The sequence below is a fragment of the Phoenix dactylifera genome, chromosome 9, assembly GCF_009389715.1.
Source record: "Phoenix dactylifera cultivar Barhee BC4 chromosome 9, palm_55x_up_171113_PBpolish2nd_filt_p, whole genome shotgun sequence".
NCBI lineage: Eukaryota > Viridiplantae > Streptophyta > Magnoliopsida > Arecales > Arecaceae > Phoenix > Phoenix dactylifera.
This window is the reverse complement of record NC_052400.1, coordinates 14,281,275-14,296,318: the sequence shown is the minus strand read 5'-3', so window position 1 is coordinate 14,296,318 and position 15,044 is coordinate 14,281,275. Positions and strand designations below refer to the sequence as shown.

At 47.0% G+C, this 15,044-nt stretch overlaps 2 protein-coding genes across 2 annotated transcripts; one reads left to right on the top strand and one right to left on the bottom strand.

Annotated features, from left to right (window-relative positions):
- Positions 1 to 5,001: 5,001 nt before the first annotated feature.
- Positions 5,002 to 5,466, bottom strand: LOC113463561 (protein NEGATIVE REGULATOR OF RESISTANCE-like). The gene has a single exon (XM_026809418.2). The coding sequence runs from the start codon at positions 5,464 to 5,466 to the stop codon at positions 5,002 to 5,004; it is 465 nt and encodes a 154-aa protein (XP_026665219.2).
- A 2,052-nt stretch (positions 5,467 to 7,518) lies between these two features.
- On the top strand, positions 7,519 to 8,316 carry LOC120112001. The gene has a single exon (XM_039130575.1). The coding sequence runs from the start codon at positions 7,519 to 7,521 to the stop codon at positions 8,314 to 8,316; it is 798 nt and encodes a 265-aa protein (XP_038986503.1).
- The last annotated feature ends 6,728 nt before the right edge of the window (positions 8,317 to 15,044 follow it).

Here is a 15,044-nt window from a genome sequence, read left to right as displayed (position 1 = left end):
TGTAGATGAGTCACCTTTACCACCTGTCTCCTTACATTGTGACTGTAAATCTGCAATAGATAAGTGCAACCAAGAAAATGCCAATGTAAAAATGAACAGGCACTTAAAAGTACGTCATAAATCATTGAGATATAAATTGAAAAATAATGTTATTGCCTTGAATTTTGTAAAATCAGAAAATAATTTGGCTGATCAGCTTACAAAAGGTTTATCTAGAACAGTGGTTCTAGAGTCGTCGAGGGGGATGGGGCTTAGCCCATAAAGATAGATCACCACGGTGGGAACCCAACCTTAAAAGGTTCAATGGGTAGAAACAAACCGAAGTGTGACTAAGAGGAGCACTATTTCATGTTTTCCTCATCCCTATGGCGCTAGTGCTCATAAAAGCAAGCGGTAGGATGAGTTCGTTTGTATAACTCTTAATGAGTCCGAGACCCAAGAGGCAGGAGCTTCCTTGCTAGCTTCCTTATTAGGACTCACCTATATGTGTAGTCGTGAGGCCGCGATTATGGGAAATGGGCGATTCCCTAAAAAGCACATGATAGATATCTGCGCATGGCCATAACAGCGCAACCCGCTTAGAACCCAGATCGGGCTATATTATGTGTGTTGTTGATTTAATCTGAGCCATGGACCGAGGTTCAAGGTTAAGACCACCTTGGCTCCACAGATGTAATCAATTGTCACTAAGTGAAGGTTCAAACCGAAAGGTACCTACACCTATTACATAATATAAGATATCCAGCATTTTATTTTGATTTTAAAATTATTTAAGTTTTTTTTTGTGGGGGATTGTTGAAAAAAAAAAAACTTAAATGCGCACGCGGCCAAAATCTCAGGCCGCGTGCGCGTTTGAGAAAAGGTAACGCCCAGCGGGCGTTACGCATTTGAAAACGGACGCGTTTGAAAACGCGTCCGCAAATGACCAAACGGCCCCTGTAAAAACTCCTATTTAAACCCCTTGATTTCATCTCTTTGAAAGCACGAAAAATTTCAGAAAAATAGTGAAAAAATTCTGGAAAAATTCTTCTCCCTCTTAGCCACTTCCAAATTTTATTTTTATATTTTTATTCAGTTTATTTAGTTCTTTTCATTCCGTTCTTTGCTGGATCTGCAAGTTCGATCGGGTTCGCTTTGACTTCTTCCGAGACGTGCCGAAGAAGAAGTTGTAGGGTCGTCGTATCTCCGAGAAGGATTGCCGGGTGACCCGTACGTGGGGGCAAATACTTCTTTGGGACAGCGTCTACGCGCTTCGACCTGCTTTCAATCAGGCTACTTTCTTCTACCTTTATTTTTAATTTAATATTAGTAGATTGGTAGGATTTGAAATTCTATGATATAAACTTATTAAATGCATAGATTTACTTTGTGCTAGAATAGATTTATTTTGTATTAAAATAGAATTATTTGGATGCCGAATGATATGCATGTATATTATTTCCTTTAAGATTTTTTTTTATTAATTGAATTTATAGATTTATTTATTTAGTTAGGAGATATATTGCTAACACCTAATATCTCCGTCGTCAGTTGGACCGGCATCTGGAGAAGGAATTATATCGTCCAATTATGGCCTGCATTTAGCTCTATGGCTTGGCTCTCCTTTTTCTTTTTATGTACATCAATTAGAACGGGAACGAAGAACCCGTGGTTGCTGCAGTATCTGATCATGGTGATTACCTAAGAATTTACCCACAACCAAAGGAAGGAAGGATCTGAAAACATAATTATATATCTTTTATATTTTTCCTCTCTCTCCCGGGATCGGTGGACGACTTCCGTTCGACTGAGGCGGCCGCATGGGAAGGACGGATGGAGAGGGAAACCCCATGATGCATGGGGTCCAGTCCGCACCAACTGTCTCCATCCAGTGTCAATTTATCTGGTGGATGCGTCATACATATTCCTGGGAAGCTTAACATTTACAATGCATTAGCATGTCATGTTCTCATAGGATTGATACAACAAGTAGTAGATGGGTGGTTCTGATTCTATTAGTTGGCGAGATGGATGCTTAATTAGGAACATGGTGAGCTCTGCCAGATGTTATGTACTCGAGGACAAGTGGTAGCTCTTTCCAGTGAATGGCTATTATTCTACCATATTGAATACTTTTATTTATGTAAATTGAATAATCATTCCCCCGTTTTCTTTTTTTTTCTTTTTCTTTTTTTGTGCTGAAGCTCTCATAGGATAAAATTTATATTAATTATTTCGAGAACGGTCGTAGGTCGAATTGTCTCTTAAGAGTAGTTTGCGTTATTACACGGAGATTATTGTTTAGGATAAAGTTCTAATGATCGACTGATATTTGGTTGATATATCAGAAATTTTCCCCTCAAAATATTTATCTAGTATTTCCCCCCTCATCTTTCTAACTATGTTGCGAGTCTGGTTGTGTACATCTACATTTGTGTACTTTCCCAAGTGCTAATATTTGGTCATAGGAAGAAATTTCTTTGGATACTTTTCCTCATGTGCCCAATAGCTACTATTCGCATATCCAACTTGTGAGTTTGGTGAACATAAATATATAGTTTTTTATGTGTCTTCCGTGAAACATATCTAGATCATCAACCCTTTCACCGGCAAAACATGTAAGTCGACCCTATCTCATGGGACAAGTGGTCCGCCTCTTAATTCCATGTAAGGATCCTCATTTATTTCGAGTGGGAAAGAAACCATCCACCAGTTTCATTTTAGGTGAAGCTTTTCAAGTAGTGAATGTAGCCTGGAATTTTGCCTGGGAAACACCTGGACATGGGGTTCGGCTTTCTCAAGCTCCAAGCACATGACAAGGTTGCAGTTTCATTATGGTGCACAGGCCCTGACCCAGCTCGGTTGGCCTGGACTGGACTAAGCCAATTCTTCAACTTTAATTGATAGGAGTCAGACTTTTTAGATGGCACGACTTAGATCACCCAACTGTTTACGAGTCTGATTAGTATAACTTGCAGCTATGGTTGCGATGCATGGGGGGTAATCAAACATTGAGTTTCCAAGCTGATGGTTTGCACCAACTAAATCTCTCCTTGCTTATATGGTTGGCCAACCACCTTATGCATCCTTCGATTTCAACAAAACTAGAAAAAAACTGCAAGGCAATTCACTAATTTTATTTTGTATAAATAATTAAATATATTCACCGGAACATCATTCCGGCCCTAACCCACATAACAACTATATATATATATATATATCTGTATGTGTCTATTGATGTGTATTACATGTGCAGGCGTGCATTCATTTGAGGTGGCATATGATGATCCAATGAAGCTCAAAATGGACTATTTTGCAATAAGTAAATCAATGAATATGATATACACTTGTATAAAATAAACATAAAGTAGATTTTATATTGCAAAGGTTCTTTCTTTGTTTCTTTATTTCTGTCTTTCTTTTTGCTTTACAAGAGGGTCGAGACCATCTTGAAGAGGATCATCAGCTGATATCCTAACACAAATGAAGAAATAGGAGGGATATCATAGAAGAAAGAAAAGTCAAAGGAGGACTCGATATTTGAGAGCAACCGAGCCACCAGCAACTTGATTGCCTTCGCATAGAAAGAGTTCTATACTTGTATTGAAGGCACTAGGACTTGTTCGATTGCTTGAAAGATTATCTTGGAAAATAAAAATTATAAGAAAATTAATCATCTTGGCCATTTGTATGGTGGGAAACTAGAACAATGTAGCGGACAAAATTTCTAAACTCGAAGGAATTTTGTACTCTGCATTTTGTGTACTTGGAATTTCGTTTTCCTTTACAAAGATATCTAATTGAAAAATATTAGTAGAAAAAAGGAGTGGTTCTCTTCTTTCTAGCAATCCAATACTAAAAGCATATCTAACATATATTTTGTTGCGGGGACGACCTTCGACCGGAGCCTCGCGCAACAGCCTAGCCCACATTAAGCTAGCAGAGAAAGAGGACCGCGTTCCTCCCGAGGTATTGTCCGCTTTGGGGGTCGAGCGTACCCGGAGCCCTCCTCACGGTTTTGTCCCACAAAAGGGCCCTCGAGAGGAAAGAATTTCCACCCCCCATTTAAGGCACGGAACCTTTCTGCTACTAGCCGATGTGGGACTAAATTCAAGGCCCCCTCCCCTCCCCACAATATATTTCTTTACCGTGTCGTCGGGAAAGCAAATCCAAGAGATAGAACAAATCCACACCTCTAGTTCCCAAGTTCCAAACATTCAAATATGCTTATAATCATGTAATTGTCATGTCTTATGAGTTTATTTTTTCCTGTCGCTTAGGTGATCTGAACTTTCTTGCGTCCTTTTGATATTTATCATGCAGTCGTATAACATGTAATTAGATGTTACAGATTAAATTGCAAATTTAGCAGAGATATCTCACATGGTGTACTCTGGCCACTTTATATACAAGACCTCTCCAGTATCACCCATTTAGAGCTTTTAGAAAAGGTTCAACCAAGAATCTAGACACCAAAAGAAAATAATAGGGAAATGGAATATCGAAATAAGAATTTTTGTTCCTTCAACTATAGTTTTGCTGAAGGAAAAAAGAGCTTTTCCTTCCCCTTCTCCCATCCATCTTTTCTATTTCACCATTTTTACCGCAATGGAAGTCAACAATCGAGCAACATGCAAGCAAGCATGAGAAAATCCAACCTAGCTTCAGTAGATACATTTCAGAACATCATAAGGAAACCATGTAATAAAATCTCCTCAATTTCATCATCAGATAGTTTGATTTCCGGTGTACGGGCTGATACGAATTCGCCCACCCATCCTTACTTCTGGTCTTCATGTCTTCGATCTCCCGCTTTATTGTTTATTTTTATTTTGCCATATAAGTAGATAGCATTAACATGGAAGGAAACAGTGTATATTATACAATATAAAACTACGTCTCTGCCGTCGCTACGCACCTTGCGAACCGTCTAATGTCTATTATTTCAGGTAAATTATAATTAGAAACACTTAGCCCAAGCTCGGCTAGATCAAGAATTTGGCTCGAGGGGGTACCGAACCGTTAGGCAGGCGCAGGGGCGCGGCGTGAGGCGGTAGACTCACCGCGTGGGCACGCGACCACGAGGCCTTCCGGCTCCGGCTCCGGCTCGGCGTTGAGATCGAAGAAACGCGGGGTCCCGTTATCCGCCACTCTCTCCTCCCCCTCGGCCGCCACCGCAGTCGAACGGCCCTTCCAGCAGTCGTCCTTTCCGGCGGCGGTCCCCGCGAAGTCCTCCCACACGAACGTTGGGCTCCACTGCCTCGCGACCCTCCGTCCATCCGCCGCTGGCCTAAGGCACCCAGTCTCGCCACCAACGCCAGCGAAGGCCAAGCACCGAGACAGATCGTTCATCCGGCGGATGATCGCGAAGAATTCCTCCACCTCGCCGTCCGTCACCTCCCGGCCGTCGTCCTCGCCGCACCGTGATCTCGTCGGGCTGCCATCTTCCAAGCCGTCCGCCGCCCGCTTCCGCTTCCGGGACTCCATCTGACGGCGTCTTCGTTGCGGTGCCGCTGGGAAAGTGGTTGGCGTCGGCTTCTCCTCTCTCTCTAGGAGAGGAGAAAGGAGGGCATTGCAAAATTTTTCTACACTTAGTCTTCCAAAGGAATAAAGAAATATAGAAGGAGAGAGAAAGGAAGCCCCCCTCAATTCTCAAACCCAAAGTGCGTTCTCTGAGAAGATTTTCGGGAGAAATTTGTGAGCTGTAAACAACCAAATATCGTGAGACGGAGACTCGATGCTTGGAGGTCTTGCAGAAATTTATTCCTATCGCTTTCAAGTTGGAGACAGGATTCCGTTGATATTGGAGGCTGGCCATCGCCTATATTGGTGATGTCACTGGAGGTTACGTTTTAATGACCTCAATTCTGCTCCCTCTCTAGTCAATAATTTCGCCTATTATTTTATCCTAGTTCCAAGAAAATTCATGATAAAATAAAAAAAAGATTTCTTATGTTTTTTTAATGATTTTAATACAAATTTTAGTCGTTTTCTTGCATTTACTCAATATTTTTACATATAATAATAATTTGGCCATAATTTTTCAATTTTTTGAGGGCAAATTAGGCACAGCCTCATCGCCTATTCCTGAAACATAGTTTTCATGCATTTGCCGCTTCATTCATCTGCTCAGGTTAGCGTTTAATATAGTATATTTTCTCAAGATTTTTGAAAATTGAGATATACAAAACCCATAAATAGCACGATAAAGTTACCAATCTTTTGTAAAACAAGCCTAAATAATAGGTATGTTAAATTACTAGTTCTTTTTATTTTTATAAGTAATATTTTTAAAAATATTTTATATCATATATGACATGAAAGCTTTTTATTTCTATTTTATGGAACATCATGTATTGTCTTACAAGATCTTGAATGCGTATACTTGTTATTCTATCGGTCTTTATATCTATTTCTTTCTTAAACAAATACAGTTTATTTATTTTAGTTCTTAATCTAAAAGTAAAATTTTATCAAATATAGCTGATGAAGGAGCCGACACAAACAGAGATAATCTTACTACTAAAATCTAGTAATAAACACGTTTTTGTAGCTCTGAAAGAAGTCGGAAATGAAATAAAAATCCTTTAAGTAGGCTTTTGAGGGAATCATCAGCAACCGACAGTTTGAACCCAATTTGTATCAGAAAAAAGAACTTGAAGCCAATGAGGTGCGACCGATGTGCCAGCGATGTCATAGTGACGCTGAGAAGCCACACCACTCGACCGCTGGGCCCCGCGGGAGCACCAAAGAAAGCCTCGGGCCTCGAGAGGGGGTCAAGGTCTCCCTAAAAAAATGCACCCCACTTTATATAAGTGACAAATAAAAGAGACCAGATTGCTTACGGTGACATCGCGAAACGTGCGGTGCCTTGGTCGTGTCAGTCCCGCGAAACTTCCCGCTCTCCTCAGTTGCGGGCCCCAGCTGAACATCCATACGTCTCCACCTGAATGGTTGGTGCAACGCCATGTGCATTCGGTGGAGTGCAGGTAGACTAGATCAACTGCTACATTATTTGCAATTATGGTCTCCAGTGGAATAATGGCAACCCGATTTCTTTTTATTAATTATGACCTTTTCTTTTCCTTTCCTTTGGAAGCATGAGGCCCTGACGCAGTCGCTGGGTGCTGTCTCGCTACAAGCGTGATGTTTGCAGGCTGTTTAATCATACTACAGCTTTGGAAGGACTCGCCTTTGGCCATTCCATTATTTTGAATAATATAAATTATGTGCAAATAAATATATTTATGTGTCTACGTTGTAGTCGTTGTTCGAGGCTTTTCTATGCACCGGCGCATCACGTGTGAATGTGAATTGTGTGCCTAATATATTCAAAATGAATGGCGTGTCTGGATTCTATCAAAGAGGCTTACCTAGGTGCGCCAATTCCCGTGCGGAGGGTGGGGCATTCTCCCAAACACCTGGTGTGGGGGTTGAACAGTATAGGAAGAGTGGTGTATGGAACCTCGGAAGGGGGCTTCGGCTCGACCGGGGGCGGGGAAGGTTGGGGGATCTGCTGCGCAGGGTGTGGAGGGTGCGATGAAGGAGCGTTCTTGGGCAGATGTTGCAAGAGGATCCGTTCGGCAGCCAGCGTGGTCTTGTCAGCAGCTATCCTCCCGGGAGCTGGAGTTTATGCAGGAAAGGTTCTCCGACGAGGTGGTTGATATCACGGAGGAGGAGCTGGAGGACGCTCGGGCGGAATGGCGGAGCACGGCGGTCATTGTTAGAAGTCTGGGGAGGATAGTTCCAGGTGAGTGGATCGCGAGGGAGATCAAGAGGGTGGGTCGTTTGGACTATAGTGTGGAGGTCTTCCCGCTGATGGATGGGTTCACAGTCCTCCGGTTTGCCAAGGAGGGTGATCGCGAAGCTGCGGTGATGAACGGCCCCTGGATGGTGGCCGGGCAGCTTCTGGCGATGGATAGGTGGCGACCGAACTTCGTGCCCGGTGCCATGGGGGTGGGTAGGGTGGTCGTCTGGCTCCGGCTGCCACGGCTACCAGTCGACTACTGGAGGAAGGAGACTATCTACAAGATTGCTGCAAGAGCTGGAAACCCATTGGCGCTGGATGGGTTCACGGAGCAGGGGCGGAGGTTTGGTTTCGCAAGGATCAAAATAGAGCTCGATTGCTCTGGTCCCCTTAAACCGGGGACGCTGGTGAGGGGAAGAACCGGAGGTGTCGAGGAGGCTTTTTGGCAAAGCTTCGTCTATGAGAACCTGCCTGCTCCGTGCTCCAAGTGCGGCCGGATCGGGCACTCGGCGCCGAATTGCGGTCGATTCCCTCCGGTGGTGGGTACGGGGGAGACGGTGGAGACAGGGGGAGGAAGTTGTCTGGCATAGGGGTGGATGATCAGGGGGCTGCTGGGCCGGAGCGTGGGGTAGCGGATGCAGTGGAGGAGCCGGCGGCGTATGGGCCATGGATGGTGACGAGCCGTACCTGGCATAAGCTGGTGGCCAAGAAGCCGGTGCAGAGGAAGGAGGCAACTGAGGTGGGTTCTCGGCCGGACCCGGCGACCACTCCCTCCCGGTCCAACGAGATCTCTACTGGGGTATCCTCGCCGGTCGACCTTGAAGGGTGGCAGAAACCTGCCAAGGTGGCTCGGCGGAAGACGCCGGAGAAGGATGTCACGATGGCTGGTGCGGGGGCGGCCACAGGTGAGATGAGTCAACCCGATGCAGATGCCGAGTCAGGCGACGGGTCGGGTCGGGGTCGACTCGGTGAGGCTGTGGGCCGGGGAACTGGCCCAGGTGAGTGTGGGCTGTCTGATGGACCGGGCCGGGTGTCTGGTACACTGGATGGGTTGGTTGATGGTCTGGGCTGTGGCGGGCTTGGGCCGAGTCCGAGGAAGAGATCCAGAAGCCCATGTCGTGGACTCGGGTCTAAGGGGCGAAGTGCGACTGGGAGCTGCTCTAAAGGACGGCCGGACGCAGGTGGCCATCGGAGGAGCTGGAGTTCCCCTCCACCGCTCTCGGCGACGAGCAATCGACCCCCGCGGGCGGAGCGCGATGGCAGGGGGGCCGGTGACACCTCGCGGCGTGGGATGTTGGCGGTCTCCGGAAGGAAGATGAAGAGGGCAAGCTCGGCAGCGGCGGGCCTCTCGGCAGCCGGACGGCGATCTCCGTTTAGTGCGACCGAGGAGGTGGGACGTAAGGACGGGCTGGACGGGAGTGGGACGGCTCCGGACAACTCCAGGCGAGGTAAGGCTCCTGTGCTTGACTCGATGTTTGTTTCCCTTCCGCCAGGTTCTACGGGCCATGGCACGGCACCCATGTCACGCCGTGGGGAATGTGGTCTTGGGAGACAGGAGGTGAGGGCTCCAAGTTCTAGTGAGGACCCTAATGGCTGTAGAAGGGCTGGGGGGACCAGAGTGGAGCCGTGTGGGGGAACGGAGGCGGGTTTGGGTTCTGTGGCAGGATGTGAAGCTGTTGGTGGCACGGCACACCAAATGGCACAAACCGCTAATGGAGGGGATCACCACCATATTTTGTTCCAATTGAAGGCAGCGGTGAAGCAGGTGAACCCAGTGGATTCGGCTAGTGGAGGGACCTCCGAGGAGGTGGTTCTCCATGACTGCAACCCCGGGGGAGGGGGTTGTGACAAACCCATGGGTGAATTATGAAGGTCCTTCTATGGAATTGCCGTGGCGCGGGGAAGCCTTCTTTTGCCCCGGCCTTTCGTAGGGTTGTGCAGCAGCACAATCCGGACATTTGTGTAGTCTTGGAAACCCGGTTGTCGGGACAGAGCTTACAGAAGGCTAGGAGAGCGGTACCGAGGTCATGGGGATTCTACTCAGTGGAGTCTCAAGGGCTATCAGGAGGTATTATTGTTACATGGGCGCAGGGGCCATGTAAAGTGGATATTTTCCATGTCTGTACCCAGGAGGTGATTATGGTGATTTCGGAGGGTAGTATGAGGCCGTGGGTATTTGCTGCGGTGTATGCCAATACTGATTTCAGGGTGCGGTGTATACTGTGGGAGGAGGTATCTCAGCTGATCAGTGTGGGCTATCCCATGTTAGTAGCAGGTGATTTAATTGCATTACAGATTCTTCTGATAAGATGGGGGGTAGACCGTTTACTTATGAGAGGAAGATTACGGAGTTTCAGGATTTTTTGACATCGACTGGATTGATAGACCTGGGATTCGTGGGCCCTAGGTATACTTGGTGCAATAATCAGCAGGGCCGGGCTAGAGTGTGGGAGCGACTTGATAGAGCTTATGGGACCGCTGGATGGGTTCAGTGTTACCCGGATCACCGGGTGAGTCATTTACCGAGGATAGCGTCTGATCATTGTCCTCTTTTGATTAGCACAGATGTAAACATTCCAGTTCGACCCCCATTCAGATTTGAGAAGATGTGGCTATGCTATCCGCGGTCGTGGGGGATGGTGAGGGAGGCCTGGAGGACACCAGTCAGGGGGGACGCGATGTATCGGGTGTCCCGGAGATTGGAGTTGACGAGGAGACGACTGAGGAGGTGGAATCGGGAGGAGGTTGGAGATATCTTTAGGAGGATCGAGGAGTCAGAGGAGGCCATTGCCAGATTACAGATGCAGGAGGCTCGGGGGGGGGGCCTTATGGAGGGGGAGATGGTAGAGTTGAGGTCGCTTCTGTCACTACATGATTGCCTCCTTAGACAGCAGGAGATTTTCTAGAGACAGAAATCGAGGGCCCAGTGGATTTTGGAGGGGGACAGAAATACCAGGTTTTTCCACCAGGCGACAGTTATTAGAAGGCATCAGAACAGGGTCAGAGCCATCAGGGGTGAGGATGGGCAGCTGACAGAGGATCCGGATATGATTCAGAGGATCATGGTTAGTTTCTTCAGGGCCAGGTGGACCGAGCAGACTACAGGAGGGAGTATTGTGGGTATCCCACCGCCTTCGATAGGGGTATCTGAGGATGAGACTGGTGCATTGATCAGACCGGTGTCGGAGAGAGAGATCAGAGAGACGATGTGGTCCCTTGAGGGGGACAAGGCCCCGGGGCCGGATGGCTTCCCTCCGCTGTTCTTCCAGAGATACTGGATGATTGTAGGACGAGATGTGACGGCGGCCATACAGCAGTTTTTCGATACGGCAGTGATGGCGGCAGATTGGCAGCGGACTTTTATTACCTTGATTCCGAAGCGGCAGGACGCTACGGAGCCGAGTCATTACCGGCCGATTAGCCTTTGTACGACCTTGTACAAAGCTACGGCTAAGATCATTGCCGCCAGGTTGAGAGTTGTCCTCCCTAGACTCATTGGTCCAGAGCAGGGGGCTTTCCTGGAGGGGCGGAGCATATCTGATAATGTGCTTATTGCCCAGGAGTTTATGTTTGATCTCGGTAGGGCCCCGATGAGGGGAAGTTTGATGGGGATCAAGCTTGATATGGAGCGGGCATATGACAGAATGAGATGGGATTTCCTGCAGCAGTCCTTGCAGGGGTTTGGCTTTCATGAGAGGTGGATTAGATGGGTTATGGGCTGCATTCGGATCCCTTCCTTTGCCATTCTAGTGAATGGCACGCCGTCCCGGTTCTTTGTGTCATCTGGAGGGTTGCGCCAGGGATGCCCCTATCCCCGCTATTGTTTATTATTTGTGCAGATGCCTTGTCTAGATCCCTACGCCAGGCAGTGGACACTCAGGAGCTGGAGGCTTATAGACCGGCGATTGGGGCCCCTGCGATATCTCACTTGCTCTTCGCCGATGATTGTTTGCTTCTTGCCAGGTCGACGCGTCAGACGGCCCGGGTTATAGGTCAGATTCTTCAGGCCTACTGTGCAGCATCAGGACAGAGGGTCAATTTGACCAAGTCAGCCATCATCTTCAGCCCGAAGATTAGACTGGCTATGAAGCATGTGATATTGGAGACTTTGGGGGTCGGTGAGCAGGTGGGCACGATGACGTATTTGGGTATCCCATTGTCCGACCGGCGGTTGCGGAGCGGGGATTGTCTGCCTTGTGAGCTTGGTATTAGACGCAGATTAGCGGGGTGGCGGATGCATACTCTGTCTATGGCAGGGAGGATCACCTTGGTGCGTTCGGTTCTTTCATCAGTTCCTATCTATCTGCTTACCAATGCCATTGTCCCGGTGAGATTCCTGCGATCCCTGGAGCGGTTGTTCAGGGACTTTATATGGGGGAGGAGCAGTGGTCGAGGTGGTGTTCAGTTGATGGCGTGGGAGGTGGTATGCCAGCCAACTAGTTGTGGTGGTTTGGGGGTTCAAGCCTTGGCAGTGAGGCGTGAAGTTCTAGTAGCCAGACATGCGGCTAGATTTGTGCTTGAGCCCGAGTGTCTATGGTCCTCGCTGTTGAGGGCTAAGTATGGCGCCTTGGTACCGGGTGTGCGTGTGGGACGCCGTCATTCCCCGGTGTGGAGGGAGATGTGTGCCAGAGCTACGGTGGTGCTTCCGGAGATCGGATGGGCTATTGGTGACGGTCAGTCTATCGATGTGATGGAGGATAGGTGGGTGACTGAGGTACCGCTTTGCAGTATGCCGACCATGGTGGACTCGGCGAGATTAGCAGGGTGGAGAGTCAGTGACTTATTGGATGCTGAGGGAGGGCGATGGAGAGAGGAGTTGGTTCGGGAGGTTTTTGGGGAGCAGTTGGCAGAGTTGGTCCTAGCCCGAGCGACCCCTAGGGGGGGAGGCGGATAGGTTAGTATGGATACCGACGGTACGATCACGGGTGCGAGCTAGGGATCTTCATGCAGTCTTTAGTAGGGAGCCAGTGAGACAGATTGAGGGGCGGTGGATTTGGAGGATGCGGGTTCACCTGCGAGTGGCACTCTTCATATGGAAGGTGGCGCGGGGCTGCCTTCCGACTAGGAGTGTGTTAGCGCGGCGTGGTATGAGGATCTCTCAGTATTGTGAGGTATGTGCAGATATCGAGGAGACTATGGAGCATGTTCTGTTGCAGTGCCCTAGGGCCCGAGACATATGGAGGAGTTCACCGATTCTGCTACCGGCCTCGGTGGTGTTGGCGCAGGATCTGATCCATCTGCTGAGAGATTCCATGCGGCGTCCCAGATCTCTTGAGGCAGGGGTTTTTGTGGCGTACCTGTCCTACCATATATAGTTGGACAGGAATACCGGTATATTTGAGGGGAGGAGGGCGCCTCCGAGGATGGTGGTAGACCGGGCGATGTTGCTTGCGAGGGAGGTTATCGGGGCGACTTCGGCAGTCACTTCTGGGCTGGTCAGGGACATCTGGGGTGCTCATCACGCTGCTTCAGCGCCACGGTTTGCCTTTGTTTCTTGGGCACCCCCACCCCCTGGCTATCTCAAGGTGAACTTTGATGGTAGCAGGTTGGTAGATGGTTTGTGTGGAGGGGTCGGATTTGTGATCAGGGACCATCGTGGCAGGATGATAGCAGCAGGAGGACGGCGCACGCCTGGATCTACAGTGGTTGGTGCAGAGCTGCAGGCAGCCTGGGAGGGTATATCCTATGCGAGGCAGTCCGGGGCCGAGCGGGTGTACCTCGAGGGTGATTCATCGGTGGTGATTGATTTGATTCGGGGTGTGGATCGGTTTGGGGATGGCCATCCCCTCATCCGAGAGTCCCGTAGGATGGCTCAGATGATGGCGGACTTTCAGGCAGCACATGTGTTTAGGGAGGCGAACCGGGCAGCAGATTGGGTCGCCTCCTTTGTCGCTCGGCACTCAGGTGATTTTTTGTGGATGTCTGATGCAGACGTCCCTTCACAGTTGTACTTTTTACTTTCTCGTGATTTGGAGGGCTGTACTCACGTTCGAACTATATGATATGAGTAGCCGTTTTTACCAAAAAAAAAAAAAAAAGAGGCTTATAATAGGCTACAGTAATATACATGATAAGTCTCCATATGGTGAAAATGGAGATACCTATTCAGGCAGGCAGGCAACTAAGTTCATCCATCTGGATATTATCGAGTCATCTTCTATCTCGCAGACTTTGCACCTTCCTGCATCATTCATTTCACTTGAGAGTTCCGTCCTCTGGTTTCTGCAAGATCAACTATAATAATGATGTTGTAGATGATGGTGCCCGTGTCTATGCAAGATTTGTGATTAAAAGCCCAAATTCATCCTTCGTTATGGGCATGTGCTGTTCATTTAGATGATGTTATTGTGCTATAAGTTGAGCCGAGAAGGATATGAAAGAGTCTAGTGTATGCGAATTTAGAGGCTCTAATAGAGCAAAGTTAACCCCTAGATATCTAGAGAATTGGTTCATCTCTTATGAATTTTGAAGCCAATTATATTTATAGGAAGGCCAATAATACTGCATATAAGGTGGCTTTTTATCCAACTAATTATCTATAATGAAAGCTACAAAAAAGTGTTCAAATAATACTATAAGTTTGCCATAAAAATATTATAAAATAAAATATTCAAATTTATAGTTAATAGCATATAAATCAATGGGAGTTAGAACTTGTCCTAATAGGCTTACCTTTTCTACTTAGAAATTAAAAATTCTAACTTCAATTTTTGGATGGTGCATTTGACATCTAAGTAATTATAATGTGAATGGATCTCCCTCCCTTTCTCTCTCTTTTAAGAAAAATATGAATACAAGTCAATTAGGAAGGATCTAATGGAATTGGCTAAGGATTCAAGACGATTGTAAGAAATATTTTTTAAAAATAAGATATATATATATATATATATATATATATATAGAGAGAGAGAGAGAGAGAGAGAGAGAGAGAGAGAGAGAGATTATGCAGAAATTTTGGCACCTTATAACATGTCATTTGAGCTCTCGTATAATATGACCTGAAATTTGCCTTGGTTGAAGAGAATATTTAAAATATTTGAGGACTTGGAGAATTTAGAAGCTATAAACTTGCAATATCAAGATTTTCTCGGAGTTACTATGAAACACCTGTCTAAGCCAAAAAAATAAAAAAAAATCTAAGAGCTAAAAGCCAGATTATTCAAATATTCATTAAAACATTCTGCTTATTCTGCACATAAACATATTCTAACTCTGATCCAAATATTAGTACATCGCCTCTGCCATCTGCACATGAAAGGTCTATTGAAATATTGCTGCACGACATCCCTATGTCCCTTGGTTAATTAAATTAGATAAG

Coding starts and splice junctions, on each gene's coding strand:
- LOC113463561 (XM_026809418.2), bottom strand. CDS start 5,466: ATGGAGTCCCGGAAGCGGAAGCGGGCGGCGGACGGCTTGGAAGATGGC.
- LOC120112001 (XM_039130575.1), top strand. CDS start 7,519: ATGAAGGAGCGTTCTTGGGCAGATGTTGCAAGAGGATCCGTTCGGCAG.